The sequence below is a fragment of the Vanacampus margaritifer genome, chromosome 19 (genome assembly GCF_051991255.1).
Source record: "Vanacampus margaritifer isolate UIUO_Vmar chromosome 19, RoL_Vmar_1.0, whole genome shotgun sequence".
Lineage (NCBI taxonomy): Eukaryota > Metazoa > Chordata > Actinopteri > Syngnathiformes > Syngnathidae > Vanacampus > Vanacampus margaritifer.
Window position 1 is genome coordinate 6,774,279 of NC_135450.1, and position 17,555 is coordinate 6,791,833.

General features: G+C 38.2%; 1 protein-coding gene across 26 annotated transcripts in view; it reads right to left on the bottom strand.

Annotated features, from left to right (window-relative positions):
- nrxn3b (neurexin 3b) overlaps nt 1-17,555 on the bottom strand; it is a 275,664-nt gene that overhangs the window by 192,881 nt on the left and 65,228 nt on the right. For 12 of the 26 annotated variants that reach the window (XR_013289416.1, XR_013289415.1, XM_077552596.1 and 9 more), the window contains exons 5-7: nt 7,426-7,727; nt 5,234-5,278; nt 3,100-3,261 (exon numbers count right to left, since the gene is read on the bottom strand). Coding sequence is in view for 24 of the 26 variants with exons in the window: in XM_077552596.1 (XP_077408722.1) it covers nt 3,100-3,261; nt 5,234-5,278; nt 7,426-7,727 (509 nt within the window). In the remaining 2 variants the exon portion in view is untranslated. The remainder of the gene's footprint in view (nt 1-3,099; nt 3,262-5,233; nt 5,279-7,425; nt 7,728-17,555) is intronic. The other 14 variants (XM_077552597.1, XM_077552591.1, XM_077552584.1 and 11 more) reach the window with 2 other exon arrangements.

The window sequence follows — 17,555 nt, forward strand, 5'->3', positions numbered from 1 at the left end:
TATGCCCGTTTCTATCCGCAAATTCTGGGATAAATAAAGGTTACATACAAACAAACAAACTAAAAGCAAATACAAGTTTAATTCTTGAATTCTTAATGAATCATTTAGCATTGTGCCAATAGTCTGGGGTTGATTTTTGATTAGTCGTGTGATGAAACAATTGAGGCAAAATTGAGTTCACTACCTGGATGCAGCCAGCTCAGGCACTCTTTATTCAGTCTCAACTTGTTTTTGGTTTAAAGAACAGCATCACTTATAGGAAGTTCAGAATCTGTGGATCGTTCGCTCTTTCCATTTTCAATTTATAATTAAATATTAAGTATTCAGTAGGTAAGTCATTTGGCTAAGATAAAAAATACAAAATGGAAAAATGGACCACAGGGCTGAAATTAATTTTAATATTTAATCGGTCAGGTTTACGTGATCCGAAAGTTTGTAACGAGCATGAGAAAAGGTACATAATGACACTACACGCTACATACTAGCCGCCACAGTCAAGACGACGGCTACAGTATGTATGTATGTGTTTTCAAGACAATTACGAAGGATACCGTACCACAACTTAGACCGTTTATTGCATTTATAACTGCACATCCATCCAGCAAAGCGACCTCTTAGGAGCTCTATCAATGTTAACAGGCTTCACAAATATGCTACATGATTGTATTTTGCCCTGATGGAGGCTTCATTCAGTGATGTTTTTTCATAGTTGTATTTAGAACACATACTGTAGCTGAAATCAGACTTTAAGCCTCAATATATAATATTTATATATTCAATAACATTCTTATGTTATCTTTCTTCAAGCATATCCCTTGATAAAACTGATCAGTCAAATCTACAAACTCCCACAGAAGTCTGATGTATAACCTCCGACAAGCCAATCATTGTGCTGCTATACACCAACACCTCCAAAGGGATTTTCCCAAACCTGCCTTGAACCCAATTTCTTCATTCAGACTAGAATCTTAAGGGCTTTAACGTTTAAGCACTCTTCCACTTTCAAGACTGATCCATTCCAATAACATTTTTACAGATTATTTATTAAACTTGTTCAGTCTGTTCTCCTGAGCTTTTCAAAATGTTCCCCAGACCAAAATCTACTCACGAGTTGTATTGATTTTATTTTATTCTTTTTTTCATTTTGCTACAAACATAGTACTGCTTCCTCTTAAAATACAATATTAGCTGGTAGACAAATGTTAGCCAAATTAAGGTATTTCCTCAAATATTGCTCCCAAGTTCAGTTTTACATTGACTTGCTTATGACTGACAGCGTAGCAGTTTCATACCAACAACCATCATCATTTTGCATGTTGCTTTTTTCCTGTCAGTGTTGCATTTCTGGCAAAAGACAAAACATTCAAATCACCCCCTAAACATGCAGGTATATTTGGAAGTGTTCACACATTTGTTTGAAAGGCAAACAGACTGAGAGTAGAGCAGCACCCAAAGCCACTCAGTCGAAACACAAAACCAAACGATGCAGACAAGGTGACTTTCTCAGCTTATTTCTGCAATGTGTGTATGCCTGTGTGTGCGTGTCTTGTGTCTGTGCACCCACAAATAATGATAATGTGATAGGCACAGTGGTGATTTGATACAGGCCAGCCAATTCTGGGGAAAGTGGGACTGGCTGGCAGAAACAATATAATAAAAACATGCTATGGTGATTATACCGTTTCTTGTATAGTTAAGAGAATATATTGCTTATATGGCATCTTAGCTAATGTGCCTCATTTTCGATAGCATATACCAGCAGTGTCCTTGTCCTTGTCACTTTTAAATTCTTTGGCTTTAATTTATTAAATTTTATTTATTATTATTGATTTATTTATTTTGAAAGCTGATACATAACAGCGTTAAAGCAAATAGTTTTTAGGATTTTCAAGATTTTGGAGTGGCCTCGGCCCTTTATCATACTAGACTAGATCCACCCCTGCAAGGAACAGCGACCTAAGTCTTTGCATATGTAGAAAAACTTGACAATATAAATTATCAGCAGCAGTGACACCTATTTTTTGACACCCTAACTTCTCACTCTGCCCACCAACACCCTTATTTTATTTATTATTTTATTTTTAGCTATATGCTGTGGTCCGCTGAAGAATGGCTAGCGGGCTGCAAATAGCCCCCAGGCTGTAATTTGGACACCACTGGCCTGTACAATCCTGTCGAGATAAACTCATTCAACCCATAAAACGTGGAAACACGTTTTTTAATACTTTGTCCTTCACTCCCAAAAACATGTTTGTTTTTTATGTTTTTTTTTTTTGAAGAGGTGGCTTAAAGCAATGGTAGTTATTAAAATTAAAAAAAAAAAAAAAAAAAAAAGGCCAGCAGGTGGCATCAGAGTAAAAGAGATCAGCCAGGGCCATGTTGCAACAAGCTCTTTTTGACAGTGTTTTCACCAGGAATGTGAATATTAACAAAACTTAGCTATATTCTAATGCTAATTGCTGCAAAACGGAAACAGATACAAATATACTTTTTTTCCTGATGAAAGTAGACACTAATCTTTTTTTGGTAGGTTCCATGTTTTTATGGCAATAGAACACAATATTCTTTGGGCATTGCAAAACCAGTTAAAATCCAGTAAAACAGCCTGGAGTGAAGGGGGTTGCTTCAGTGAAAATGGCTGGGAGTTAATTAGTTAACATGCATGGTTCTTGATGTGTTTGTAATACAGTACTTTTACAAACACTTTTGAGGTATTTTCATCAGTGGCTACTATTTATTTCACATTGTTGCCCATTGAGAGACGCTCCTGCACCACACTCAAGCTGATGCTGCAAATTACATGTGACACAAGCAAGTGTGACGAATTATTTTAAGTGCAAAATCAGGGAACGCTTGATACTCCCTGAACTCAGCAGATTAAATTGACAATGTAATTTTATTCACTTCCCTTTGTGCCTTTCATCTTTGAAAAACAACAGATTAGGGTTCAGACTCTGAAAGTAGATCAGAATACTACATTGTCATTTTATGGACTTTGAACATTCGATTACGTCTGTCGATTCAGAACGAACATCCCACATAGAGCTGAATTAGTCACGGACATTTTGTATGTTTGAAAGTAGGTGAGGGTTCTCCTACCTCTTTGAGGCAGCCCATGAAATTGTTGCTAACTGGAGATCCAGGAAGGTCTGCAGTGCTGGGGCTCCCACCCACATAGAAGAAATCATCAGAGCCCAGCATGGTGTAGTCTTCCTGGGTGTAGCCAGTGGTGGTGAGGATCCCATCAACGGATATAGTCACCTGTTGAGGGGTAACACATAGCCAATGCCGAACCATTACAATCTGGGATATGATGTAGTTTGTAATGTAGTTTCAAAGCACATCTCCTTCCTTGGTCTGCATTTGAAATGAGTCATTTTGACGTTGGTTTTTCATAGAATCCTTGAGTACCCGATCGTTTTGGACCAGACAGCGTTTGGATTTGGGTAATGGATTTTTAGTCATAGGATTCACAGGACAGGTAAAGAAAATATGGCAGAGGCATATTTTCTTTATCTTTGATGGGGGTAAGAAAATGGATCGTAGGTTTGGTTTTGATACTTCAGGTTGGGGGAGGGTTAGTACAATGTTCAAACCAAGGACAAATTGAGTACACTTGTCTTAGGTTTAGGGATTTGTCTTGTAATTGCAGACACACATATACAGTTAACACACATACACACACAAATTCTCCCGCACGCTCCTCTCTCTTGCAGACATCTGTCAAATATACACACACACATGCAAAACAAAGGGGACTTTTTCACAACACATCAATTTGCAAACCAAGGCCAACACTGTTACAAAATAAATGAGACACATTTAATTGAACATGTAAGGGAGTAATTGAATGGTGCCATACGAAGCTTGAGCAGACCACACGAGGTGCAGTGTCTCATGCACATTCAAGACCAAGGCCCATATTCAAATCTTTTCTCAGAATCGCAGCTGCTGATCTCAGATCAGGTTCAGCTCTGGTGACATGGTTTAAAGGGGAAGTCAACCCCCTAATTTTATTTTTTATTTTTTTCAATAATATGTTCTATGCAGCCCCACAGGTCTAAATATGTTATTCTGTTCAATATTGCATTAGTTTAGCAGTAAAATTCAGCTGTTTTTATCCATCTCAAGAGCGACCATTTTGCCACTTGTTGTCGACTGAAGATGACATCACAGTATCTCAGGTCTCAGACAACAACCAATCACAGCACAGTTTCAGAAAACAGGTGAGCTGTGTTTGGCCGTTGCCTGAGCCCTGAGCAACATTGATGTCATCTTCCGTCGACAGCAAATGGCAAAATGGCCGCCTCCTGAGATGGATAAAAATGACTGGATTTGCTTTAAAACTCATATTCCACAAATGTAATATTAATCAGAATGTCATGTTTAGACTAATGAGGTTTACGTATAACATATTATTGTCAAGAAATGTTTATGATTGACTTCCACGTTAAGTCACATGATCAGACCAATAAATCCGGATCAGTATGCATATTCGTCAAAATGTTGTGCTTATGGACCCAGGGGTAAGGCGATAAGGGTTAGAAAAGACGCCAACGTTCACCACCAGCATGCTACAAAAACACACAGGGAGGGCAAAATGGGTGAAAGTGATGTATGAGTGGTGAGTGAATGAATTATTGTGTTAGTGGTTATTTGGGGTTGCATGAATTATGATGAGAATGAAGTCTGGGCATGCCATGCGCCATAGTGAGTTGGAAACAACTGTCAGAGCTCCCGCAATAAAGGTTCAGCGTTTCCAGTTTTAGGTAGTTTTCTGTTTTTAGGGCTCGGTGTTGAGGTCACCATCTTTGCTGGGATTGTGGAAAGCTTCTGTCAGTTCTGGACGACAGTCCTCACAAAAAATGGGGACTTTTTTGTGAACAAATAAAAGGAAAAAGTAAGTTGCCCTGGCAAAAGGCAAAGTAGTCAATTTTGTTTTTATTGGAAATCTGCAGAAATGTGAGAGAAAAAAAGAGAGGGAAAAAACAACAAAAAAGTAAAAGCTTAAGTGAAAAAAACAGGATGGGGAATTGTGAGGTAAATAAGAAGGTTGTTGGCAGGTCAGGGAGGAAATTGAGAAGTGAAGAAAGAATTGCCTGGTAATACAAACCCATCTCCTCATTTTTTGATAAGAGTGTCTAGGATGGAACTCAAAAAGAACGAATAAAAGAAGAGAGGGGGAGGGAACACACGGCAAACCCAAAAAAAAGACAATAAGAATGATATCTACCAGACAATGTAGTTTGTTTACCATAGCGTGTCCAATGCCTGATTGCTTTCCAGAAAAAGGGGGGAGAAAGGATATCAAAAGAATAGTGAACAAAAAATGTTGTTAATAAGGATGGACAGAAATAAAATAAAACCAATGATGAAGAATTAGGATGTTCGTTAGTACATTAGTAAGTTAGATATTGGTTAGTAAAACATGACTTGTAACATGGATGAGTTAGTACCGCGGTGAATAAACACTACATGATTTGTAAGAGAATCATCTGATGTAACAAAGGGACAGCTTGTCCTAAACACATTTTCTACGATCAGTTCTCTGCTAGAAAACACAGACACCAGCGATGGAAACCTTGGATTTGAAGATAAAAAAAAATGGTTGCTGCATAGTGCAAATCCATACAGAACCTGTAGTGTTTTTTTCACCCTGGATTTCACAATGGCTTTCAAAGTAGAAAGAAAATGATAGTGAAGCAAGGGCAGAATAGAGAACCTCAAGAAGAAGAAAAAAGCCGCCATCAGCTTTTAGCGCTTAACCCCTTACACTGAGCATTTACAACTTTATCTGTGCTATAGTATACTAACCCGTGGCGCTACAGTTTACTGCACAAGTCAGGAAATCAGCACTTGCTGTATTTGTACTGTTTGCTATACTGCCTCGCCTTGCAGACACTACTATTGACAAACCCTGGTTGCATAGCTAACACTGTTTCAACACTTCAGCAACTTTGATTCATACGACAGTGGAACTTTACAATTAATCCTCTGCAGGCTACTGTTTTTGAGAAGAAGAAAAATCACATAGAAAATGGGTGCCGAAACATTTTTGCACAAGTCTGCTTTTCAAGCAGCTAACTTCCAGCAATAAAAAAAAAAATTCAGCCCGGGGATCGAACGTGCTCCTGCCGGTTTGGGAGCGCAGAGTGCTCCCAGCAAGCATAAAACCCTCTGGGCCGCCTACACGGCTCAGGACCTTACTTGAATGCTTATATGGACGATTTTTAAATAATAATATGCGATCTACCAATACTACCTTTGTGATTGGTCGCTCGCAATCAACGAATCGAGCACCCCTGACTTAGAACATACTGTACCTGAAGCGCAAAACCCTCTTTTGAATACGGCAGTCATCACTACTTTCACACCAGTTTCCAACTGCACATGCAATCAAACTCTTTGACTGCCAGACGTTTTCAGAAAAGGGATGCCGTGGCTGTCAGCCGATTTAAGCGTTTTTGACTGATCTTTCAAGGTCCACAGAAAATGATGTGTTTGGACTATGGAAACACACATACTACCAAATGAAGGATTGGACTCTCATCTTTCATCAGAAAAAAAGTTTGTTTCTACCTTATTCCGTTTTTCAGTAATCAACAATAGAAAATGGTTAGTTTCACCTCAGTTTTGAAACAAACGTCTTTTAACGTCTTTGGCACTCCTCCATAGGATTTTACTAAACGTTATTTAACGTTTTTCGCAGTCAAAGAGTTAGTGAGTGAACACTCAATTTAGACCTCAGTCTTTTTTTGCTGGCAGAACTGCTAAAAGGCATATTTTCCCCAAATTGTGCTTTCAGATTTGTATGAAAATGTGGACGTTAAAATTGTAAATCGCTCCATCCTAAAGGGAGCAAACCCAAGAATGCATCTAGAAATGTCTAAACTACTCAGTAATAAAATCAGCTTATGCACTGCAGCTTTCTTTGAAAAAATAGGAAGAAAAAGCATCAGGATCAGTTGTGCTATAAATACTGCATTAATGGACTTTTCAAAGGCAAAAACGTTTCATCAGGCTTTGCAGTCAAAGTCTGTATCCTACACAAGCAAAATGCTCCTGAAAACAAGGAGATGGGAACAGCAAGATTGAACAGACGAGAATAATTACATCTTAAGGAAACATAACCAGAGACAATAATTGTGGACTAAGTTAACTGGTTTCTGCTGGAGAACTGCTTTGCTTTACAACAAGTCAAACACAAATCAAACAATGAATTAAAAGAAAAAGGTCATGTTATAAAGAAACTTGATGGTGTTTGTCACTGAACTGTGGCAATGCAATGACAACTGATAAGAACATGGTGACATTTTCCAAACCAGCTCTGTCACTTCACTCAGCTAATCTCAAAACCCCCACCCAAAATAATTCCACCTGTTGCCAAACTCCATCCATCACCACTCCCCCTCCACCCCCGATTACCTGTCTCAGGTTGCGAGTGACTTTGATATCATGCCAGGCGTTGTCATTGAATTTCCCATTGACGGGCTCGACGATGGCTTCGAAAGCCCCGGAACCCAGATTGATGACGAGGGAGACCGCCCCATCTTTCAGCGCCAGGTTGACATAGTCTGCTGATTTCCCCGTGTGGAGCAAGAGGCCGTTGCGCTGCCACGTCTTGAAGGACAACGTGATCTCATCGCTGCTGCTCTGGATGGGGTTCTGCGACAGGTCGTAGCAGAAGTACTCGGAGCCCCGGAAGGTGGCCACGTTTTCCTCTCTCGCTGAAAATGACAAGAACAAAAGACGGAAAGGTTATATTTTTGACGTAAGGTATCCTCTCGTAATTCTTATCAGGTACAGCGTTCTATAAAATATGACACTAACCAGACAACATGCTAGGTACGTGATGAAATCCAAATGAGGAGATGGGTTTGTATCTCTAGAATCTTATTGGACTGTTCACATGTAACAAGGTGTCTGGTAAGTGTATTTCAGCTGATGAAATGTGCTAACGTTGAATAAAACAGAATGTAAAACAATGACAACTAAACCCAAATCATCTCACAAACAGAACAAGCTTCCATGTTCCCATCCGAATAAATTATTGAAGACCCTCATTAAAAAGGAGAACTGCTTTGCAATGTAGAAAAGGTCACATGAAGCGAACAGCAAGTGTTCACCATAATTACAGTTTTGATAATTCCAGTGTTCAGTTAGGATCATAAAAAGCCCTGTTTGCACAACTGAGGATTTAGATTTCACATATACAGAGGCGACTTGTGATGGAAAACTATTCCCATCTAATGGCACACATGAATCCAAAACAAGCCTAATTTGACAGTTTAACACCACTTCCATGTTTCAAAGTGATTTCCTGAGCCCATTTTCTATTCAGATTACCACAGAGTATAAAGTGAGGATAGGAAGTGAAGTAGCTTTTGGAAGGCTAAATGAAATGGATTTTCATATATTTCTGTTTAGATCACCATAATATGGTTTGGAATGGTAAACCCGACCCGGCTATAATTTCCAGCAATGGTTACGGCTGTGTTAGCTACTGCCTTGTGTGTCCTGGCCATGAGTTTGAAAAAGACAAACACGGCAGAGTATAAGGCAATGATGGAACTACGGCGGGGGCTTCATTGAAAGGGTCTGAAAAAAGGTGTGGGGTATGGATAACTGAGTGGAAATAAGGAGGCTTCTATTTGAGATGACGCATGTGTTTAATTAAGGCAATGCATCTACTAGAGAAGAGGCCACTTTATATGGCAACAATGAGTATTATGCCATGTTTTCCCCAGTGGAAATAAGGAGCCGTCGATTTGAGGTGAAATGTTTATTTTGTTAAACTGTACAACATATTTGTGATTCACTAATGCATTTCTTAAGAGTTTATTTATATTTGATTTTCATTTGATGATTTGATTGATTCGAAGCAACAACACATACATTATGACTATTTATCAAGGCTATTCCTTGCCACTTTTTCAGTAATCTATTTAGTATGGACATTTCTAACAATGAGGAATTGATTACATGTGAAATTTTGTCGAATCCACTATTTGAGGGAATTCGTTTTATTGAGTACTCTTTAAACAAAACAGGCTCACCAACCGTTTTTAAAAATGAAAGCTACTTCTTGGTTGCTGATTAATGTGAGGGGCCACCAGTAAAGATTTGCTCAAATTACCTTTATATGTTATTGTTAAGAATTAAGGATATACTAATAGGGAACACGTTATTTTTTATAAATCGCTGCAATTGTCGACATTTTTATATGATGACTACTACATCGTTCCTAGAAAATCCCAATGTCTCATCACTGGTGAGCTATTTTTAGAACAGGCCTGCAGGCTACTCATATGGCCCTTGAGGGCTACCTGGTGTCCGTGGGCACCCCCGTTGGTGACCCCTAATTAAAAATGGCTCTGATTTAAGGAGACACCGAAAGGGACTCATTTACCAAAGGTATAATAATCAAACTCGAACTTACTGGTCTACGAGTCACATCCAGGGTGAGCTTTCTGGGAGAAGTATATGCAAATACTGTTGATTAATTTTGTCAAACCTAACACAACTTGTGATGGCTCATTTTACTTCAAATAATGTGTCTTAAAGGTTGTCTGTATGCATTGCAAGGGAAGAGATCTTACCAGCCAGTGTAAATGTTTTTTTAATTTTTTTATGCTAAAAACATATCACGATATAGTCTATTAGACATACAATTTTTGAGCTTCTGAATAACTTAAAGTCATAACAAAACTTATTTTGATTCTACATTTCCTTGTATCTGGGTCATTACACAGATTTTGGGCATGTGATCCCAAGTTTTAATTGCAATGTTACGCAGAAATAATTAAATCAAACAAACAATGGCTTTTTATTGCTGTTGCTGGCTTCAGTAAAATGATCTGAGGGATATATTTATTTTGTGTAACTCAGTAATGTTTTTTGTCTTCCACTGACCCTTCCAATTCCATCACTTCAAGCTTCATTTTGTGCTTGCGGTTCTCTCCCAAAGTTACCATGGTGAAAACCATCAGAGCTGGAAAAATATATATACATACATGTATAAATATACAGCTCTTGCCAACAGCGTGTGCTGTTCTGTTACCATTTAGAGTGATTGAACAAGCAATTTAGCACCTTCTATTTGGGATCTGAGTAAATCAGGACCTCAGTGATTTCAACAGATGTTACAAAAGAATCATGTTGCTCATTACATCCTTACAGAAAGCCAACAAGTAGCACTAGAATAGAGAATACACATCATTACCTGGAAACAATTCACTGAATTGCATCATTTCTTCCGTGCCCTGGATGTTCTTTTTTTTTTATTGTGTACACTCACAGAGAAGTCATGAGGGCCACGATGCGAACAGAAAAGAAAAAAAAAAGAGACAAAAAGACAGATGACAAGTCGGGAGCAAGCACATGGGCTCCAGGCTGAAAAGCTTCAGTTTGTTGGTTTGGAACAGACTACATGTAAACATGGGGGAACATTGTTGTATAGCTGGCAGAGTGGTACTGAGGAAGAGAAAATCTGACACAAAAAAATTTGTAGGGAGAAAAAGAGCCCAAAAGAAAGTTAACTAAGGTTATGGGATGACAAGATGTTGATTCCGGTCACTATATATCATTCACTTGGCATCTCTCTGCCTTTCAGTGTAGAGAGGAAATATGATAGGCAACAAAGGCCTTATGAAAACGCTCTTCCCTTTGCCAGGGGAATAAATAAAACCCATCAATACAAACACAGAGTTGGATACACATCACAGTGGCATTGGAGAGGAAGAATAAAACCTTTATTATTACTAATTACCACCATCTAATTGAAGAAATCACAGGGAACCACTTATTTATATACAGCACTGCATACAGTATAATAAACGGAATAAACACAATATTGGTAGCAGGAAAAAATACCCATCATAGTATAATTATTAGTAATATGATTATTTTCTCATTTTCCCTACTTTTAGCTCATTACTTATCTCAATCCATATCTGATTCTCCACAGCTTCATTAGGATACAATTTCAAAGTTGCCATTAATATAATATGCTGCCTATGAATAATACAGGGCAAGTAGATATAATAAAATATTTGTGTACCTCAGCAATATTAAACCAGTTGTAAGTGTATACGGATCTATACAAACCAAGGGGAATGTATTGCCTGTTGAGACACGTCCTGCACAAATCTGTGGCTTTTAAATTGATCATAGAGCGGGTCATTTTCCCTTATTTTCGCCACAGTCATCAATATTCCATTTGCGAGCGGCATAGCACATTCACTTGGGGCTAGGGTTCGATTTCAAAATCCAGTGGAAGCAATTAGCTCCTTCATTACCATCTCTCACTCTCTTCCGCCCAAAACTGGCTCTCCGTTGCCGTTCAGCCTGGCCTCACTGACAGTGAGGTTAACGCAGAAGGTTCACAGCTTCAATCAACCATCAACCTCCTTAATATTACTGCAGCATACCAAACTCGGCCAAAAACATTATCTCATTAACTGGAATCCAAATGTTTACTGCCACTGACTTATTTACTGTATGTGTCAACGGGTAGGTATGGATTGGAAGATGGTTTCAGAGATGTATGGTATTAACAGAGTACTGTATGTCTATGTTCACACAGCAGTTTGATGATTATGTTGCCACAGAACACAATTATTTTGTGGGTCCTGAAAGATCCGTCAAAATGCTGTAAAATGGAGAACTGTACTTTGGGAATGGCTGGCAGTTAAGGAGTATGAGCCCCATGTTGAGCAAGCAATTAAGGCAACAGCAACAGTCAACAGATTGATTCTCTCCCAACTGAGTCAAGAATTGAACCCCCAACCTCAGAACTGATATAAAGTAAAAATGCAAACTAGGTAAAAATGCAGCCAAACATAATGTTAGAATAAATCTACATAAGTTATCCCATATTTACTCTTATAGTATTGCAAAGCATGACTCATGCTCTTGCAGCTGCAGAACAGGAACTGTGCCCTTATCACAAGATAAGGACTTAAACATTTTGTTGTTGGAACACCCTGTAAAAATAAAAATAAAAAGAGATGACAGTGTGCCTCAGAGCGGGGAAGAGATTGTAACTGAGCACATCTCTGTCCATTCTCCTCGCGAGTAAAAAATAATCTAAGTCTCTTGTCTTACTTCCTTGTCTATTGTTTATTAAATGTTCTAGGTTGACTGAACCTGACACATAATGTTTTTGTTTTTGTTAGATCAATCTGCATCGACATCAACTATGGTCACCCGGCTGAGCAAACCTGCTCAATAGACACTGGCAAGGAAACAGAAAATAAAAAGAGATTCTCGGTCACATTACAGACAATAAAGTAATTAGTTAAGTATTTGTTCACTTTACCCACACTCAAACAAGGAAATCAGTTCCAATTTCATCCTTAATGGTAGGCATTGCACACACACACACACACACACACACACACACATACACACAAAAAACGTGATTGAATTAGCATTATTTGCATCACTACACCCCACAGTAATTAGCATGTTAGCCTGATGCTGGTGAACATGAAAAGTGTATTTTCTGACCCAACAGCCATGCTAACCATACAACTGGGCAGCTTGAAGCTTGATGACAAGCCAAGGCATGTCAAATGAATTTGGAGCATCACGGATGATGTCTCTTTTCTACAGCGAGCGGGAATGTCAAGACAAGCTAATGCGGAGGGAAGATTGGTAATATTCAACCATACAATCACTTTAATTGAGTGAATAACAAATTAAATTGCGTTCAATTTCATTTAGCGACTATTCAGTGATGAATAAGCTATACTCTTTATTCCCTCCCCTTAAAAATAATGTCACATGACATATCTGAAAGGTAGTGAACTGTCACCCTTTCACTTGTTCTCTGAACAAGTCGTTCATGATTCATGAAACCTGACAAATGACCTGTCTGACATCCCCTCTGACGCCTGACTGAGACAAGAGGGAGAGCGACAAAGGCGCATGAAAATAAACACTTGAGACGTGTAGGAAGCAAGAGATGACGAAAGGAAGCTAGAAATGGAAGCAGCAAGGGAAAAGGACAAAATGGGTGAGTTTGGAAAGCGTTTGTAACAAAATTAGAGTGTGTGAACAGACGCTGAGCTGGCGCCATTGCTGCTTTGCTTTGTTTCACCTTGCAATACATGCCTGACAGATTGTCATAGTAAATGCAGTACTTTTACGTTCAAAAGTTCAAATTCTGCTTCTCTACACTTGATTACACACATAGGTTATGATTACACTCATTACTCTCACAGTATAATTGAAAAAGGTCCACGGGTTGTGTGCAGTCATCGATAATTGCCATTGTGAGTTCAAGTCGGAAGTGCCCTGTGGTTCTTATTATAGACTCCTGATGTGAGTAAACTCAAGCCTTGGAACTTGTTTTGAGTAGTTTATGATAGAATAAGTCATGTCAAGAACAGCAAGACATTAGGTGCCATTGCGAATGTGGACAATTAGGCCAAACTGAGAATATGACTATTAAATATAGTATATAATTTTATCATACATTCCCTGGCCTTTCCTATGGGGTCATCCCTAAAATATGTTGTTGGCAAGAAACATCAAAATGGGTTAGCTCTCCAGCTATACAAATTCCCTCAATGCTTTATCCTTCTCCTCTTAACTCATTTGTTCTCAAAAACATATAAATACGTTCTATTGTAATTTTTTGAAGTGTCCCAAAGACGTATTTATATGTTTTTAATGTTTTTTTTTTTTTTTTATGCAAGAGCATACAGATAGTTTTGATGGAGCCTCTCAACTGCAGAGAACGGGTGAAGCAATGGTAGCTATAACAAAAACGGCCAGCAGGTGGCAGCAGAGTATAAGAGCTCAACCGTGTTGCAAACAAGCTCATTTACCCACAGTTCTAAACAGGTTTGTGAATAATGATGAAGCTTAGCTATATTCTAATGCTAATTGCTGCAAAATGGAAACAGATAGCAATATATACGTTTTTCCTGATGAAAGAAGAGACTCTAATCTTTTATTTGGTAGGTTCCATGTTTTTATAGCAATAGAACAGAATATTCTGTGGGCCATGCAAAATCAGTCAAAATCCAGTAAAACGAGCAAAGGGGGTTGCTTCAGTGAAAATGGCTGGGAGTGAATGAGTTAATTACTTTGTGGGAACTATCAGCTGATAGAAAACTGCAGTTGTTTGTTTGCATTAAACCATCCTCTTAAATGCAGTTTTCCCTACCCGTTACGTGTCAGGCATGATCGTTGTCAGCTATGAAATTTCAAGGATGCGTCTGCAGTATGTGCAAAAGGAACACTAACGTCAAATGCTGCCAAAAAGTGGCTTTTTTCATAAGACAACAAGACGTGCTCCACACTGAGCATGAAGGGCATCAAACAGGTTTAACACTGGACTGGTGTACTGGCAAACCCTCACTAGGCCAAATGTTGTTGTTTTTTAAAACACGGAAAAGGATAAATATACATTGAATGAACTGAATGGCCTTTTTTAAAATGTTCATTCATGCACTTGCAGTGCCCAAGCTATGGCTCAAGGGTTGTTATATGAAGGTCACGTGTTGTCTCTTTCACATACACATACGCACGCACACAAACACGGTGTGTATGCCTGTGTGTATGTGTGTGTGTGAGTCACCAAGAGTCCTTATTTGCTGCTGATGGTAGTGTCCAATGAGAATGAGTGATGAGGTTCGGAGTGACAGTATGGGGGATGGCGTAAATAAATGGCTGGAGTCGACCATGGAAGGATGGAGGTTGTCTGAAAAACGGGGACAGGTACCGAAGGTTCAATCCCATCAGCTGAGGCAATTGTGCGGAGAGAATACTATAGAGGTGGCTTCTGTGCTCTTTTATCACCATGAGATTTGAATGCACCAGTGTTAAAAGATAGTTGGGAGATTTATCGCTACAATATTTGCTAGCCAAAAATAGCATCTCATCTAAAACAACTGGAGCGCCCTAAAAGGTCCACATTTTAGTTCACTGTAATTATTAAAGAAAACAAATCATATAAGAAAGAAAATAATAACACATGTTGATCTAAAGAAATGCCTTAAGATGCGAGTGCATCGATCTGCACTGAATCAAATCGTTCCACTTTGAAATATTTTGAGGTATGTAATTGAATCGTCTTTTATTGGAAAGATATATCTTAGAAGGAAACGGCGCTGTTAGGGTACTAGTATTTACAGTACAATTTACAATCATTTTTTATTAAAAATAAATTTGATTGAATCGATCTGAACTGAATCTTTGAAATATATTTTTATGTATAGAATCATCCATTGCCAAAGAGTTAATATGAGAAGGAAATGGCACATGTAAAGTACCCTCTCGAACTGAGCCATGCCATATCGAATCATATCATAGTCCCACTGAGTCAAACTGTCATTGAATCGTTTTGCACCTCATGTATCAAAAAACGTATTGAATCGTCTTTTATGGAGCGATGCACACAAATAATAAATACGTATTGAAAATACCTAATTTTTAGCTGCTTTTTCATTTTACAAATTGTATTGTATACCACAGGCACAATTTAGTTTGCACATAAAATTTGGAGTTTTCACTTTAAAACAACTACAAATTGATCAAAGCGCAGTTTGTGTTATCATCAAGCAACTATCAAAGCATCTTTTACAGCAGGTCTCCTGGATACCAAGTATTGCATCAGAGGATCATAAGAGCTGTCAAGCTGGACCTGAATTAAATGTGATGTTTTTGTATTTTCTACGCATTTCACCATCTTTTAGGAACTCAAGCTGCTCTTGTATGCCGAATACACTTCGGAAATCAACTTTTTTTTTTTGCTCTAAAGCTAATATAAAATTAGCACATAGCAGGGCTAGTTGATGTAATCCCGTATACATACGGTCACAACACACAAACGTATGTTTATGATAGTGTTTTCATCCATAAAGAAATCAGGGTTGCTGGCAGGTGGGGCCATCCCAGGAGCACGTCACTCATCCAGAGTGGCAGCCCCTTATTGGCTATTATCTCTCCTGTCAGAAGCCTGGCTGTGCCTCCACCTCACCACATTCTTCTCTGTCAGCACACATGCTGCCTGTGGATGGAGGCACAGAGAAGGAAGCGGCATGCCAGCGTTTTCATTACTCAGAGACTCGTGCTGTTCCAAAGCTCTTGCAACCGTGTTTCTGAAACCAAGGCCAATTTTGAGGTCCCGAATGATGCATACACAGTTACTAATAAAGTTTGTGCCTAAAATACATATTACTGTTTTATATAAGTATTTTTAATAGGGGTGTCCGGCGAAATTTTTAATCCTAATTAATCGCATTACTTCAATAGTTAGCAAAATTCGCAAATTTTATATCTGTTCTTAATGTCTAATAAAATGTTTTTATACTCTCCACATAAAAGTGAAAATAAAAATATTAATAGAAATACGGCTGTATCTTTTAGTCATAGGTACAGCACATTCATAATAATTCATAAAATTGAGTTAACATAAAAAAGTTGTACTGTAAAAACGAAATAAAAATGTAATAGAAATATGGCCGCATCTTTTAGTCATAGGTACAGTAATTTCAGAATAATTCAGAAAATTGAGTTAACATAAAAAAGTTGTACTGTAAAAACAAGTGTGATATTGTTTTGTGTTGAGGTCATTTTTCTGCCACTAGATAGCATAATTGCATTTGTAAGACGTTTGTGACAGCCCAGTGCATTTTTCTTTTCATATTAAGAGCTATCTAATCTTTACCATTGGGCAACTTGTGAAACTGCACATTTTTAAAATTGTAAAAAACAACTTGACCCCAGTCTCCACAAATGTATGCATTATTATTAAATGTATTACTACTAAATTTTGTCTGCTGCGTTGCGACTGGAATTCCTCCAGTACAGGTTTTACAAGTAAGGGGCGGTCATTAATTGCGCGTAAAAAAAAAAAGTGGCATTAAAGGATTTTTAAATTAACTCAAATTAACGCACAAATTTTGACACCCCTAATTTTTAAATATTGTATTCATGCATAAAATGACCAATTTTAATGACATGCCAATAGCATATTTGTTTTGACAGGAATTTAGAAGGGTTTATAAAAATTGTAATACACTAAACTAATAGTAAAAAAATTTAAATAAAAAAAGATACATTTTGGAATTTAATAAGAATAATTAATATTATAGATTAATCAATTCTCAATACCCTTGTCTTCATTAGGGTCGCAGGTTGGAGAATAGGATACACTTAGGACTGATGTTCAGAACATAAACTCCGCACAAGAGTCGAACCGTAGAACTGTGAGGCATGCTAACCACCAGGCCAGTCAACGCCCAGAAACAACAACACTGAACGATTCGTATGAGCTTTAAACATGTTATGGATAAAAACTGCTATATAACTGCTATTAGTCACCGTGAAGACAGAAAATAACGTGAAAACGCCGGTGAGAAATCAATGTATTCAAGTTAGGCGTCCTTAGCGAGTGGCAACGCAAGATGGCCGCCTGTGTTTTCACTTCTCACTACGGCGAGAATGTGGCACTTTCAGTCATCGTAAAAAATAGCACTGAAGAGGATTTCGTTTGAAAAAAAATGCTAAAGAGAGAATGACAACCGGAAATAATTGGGTTT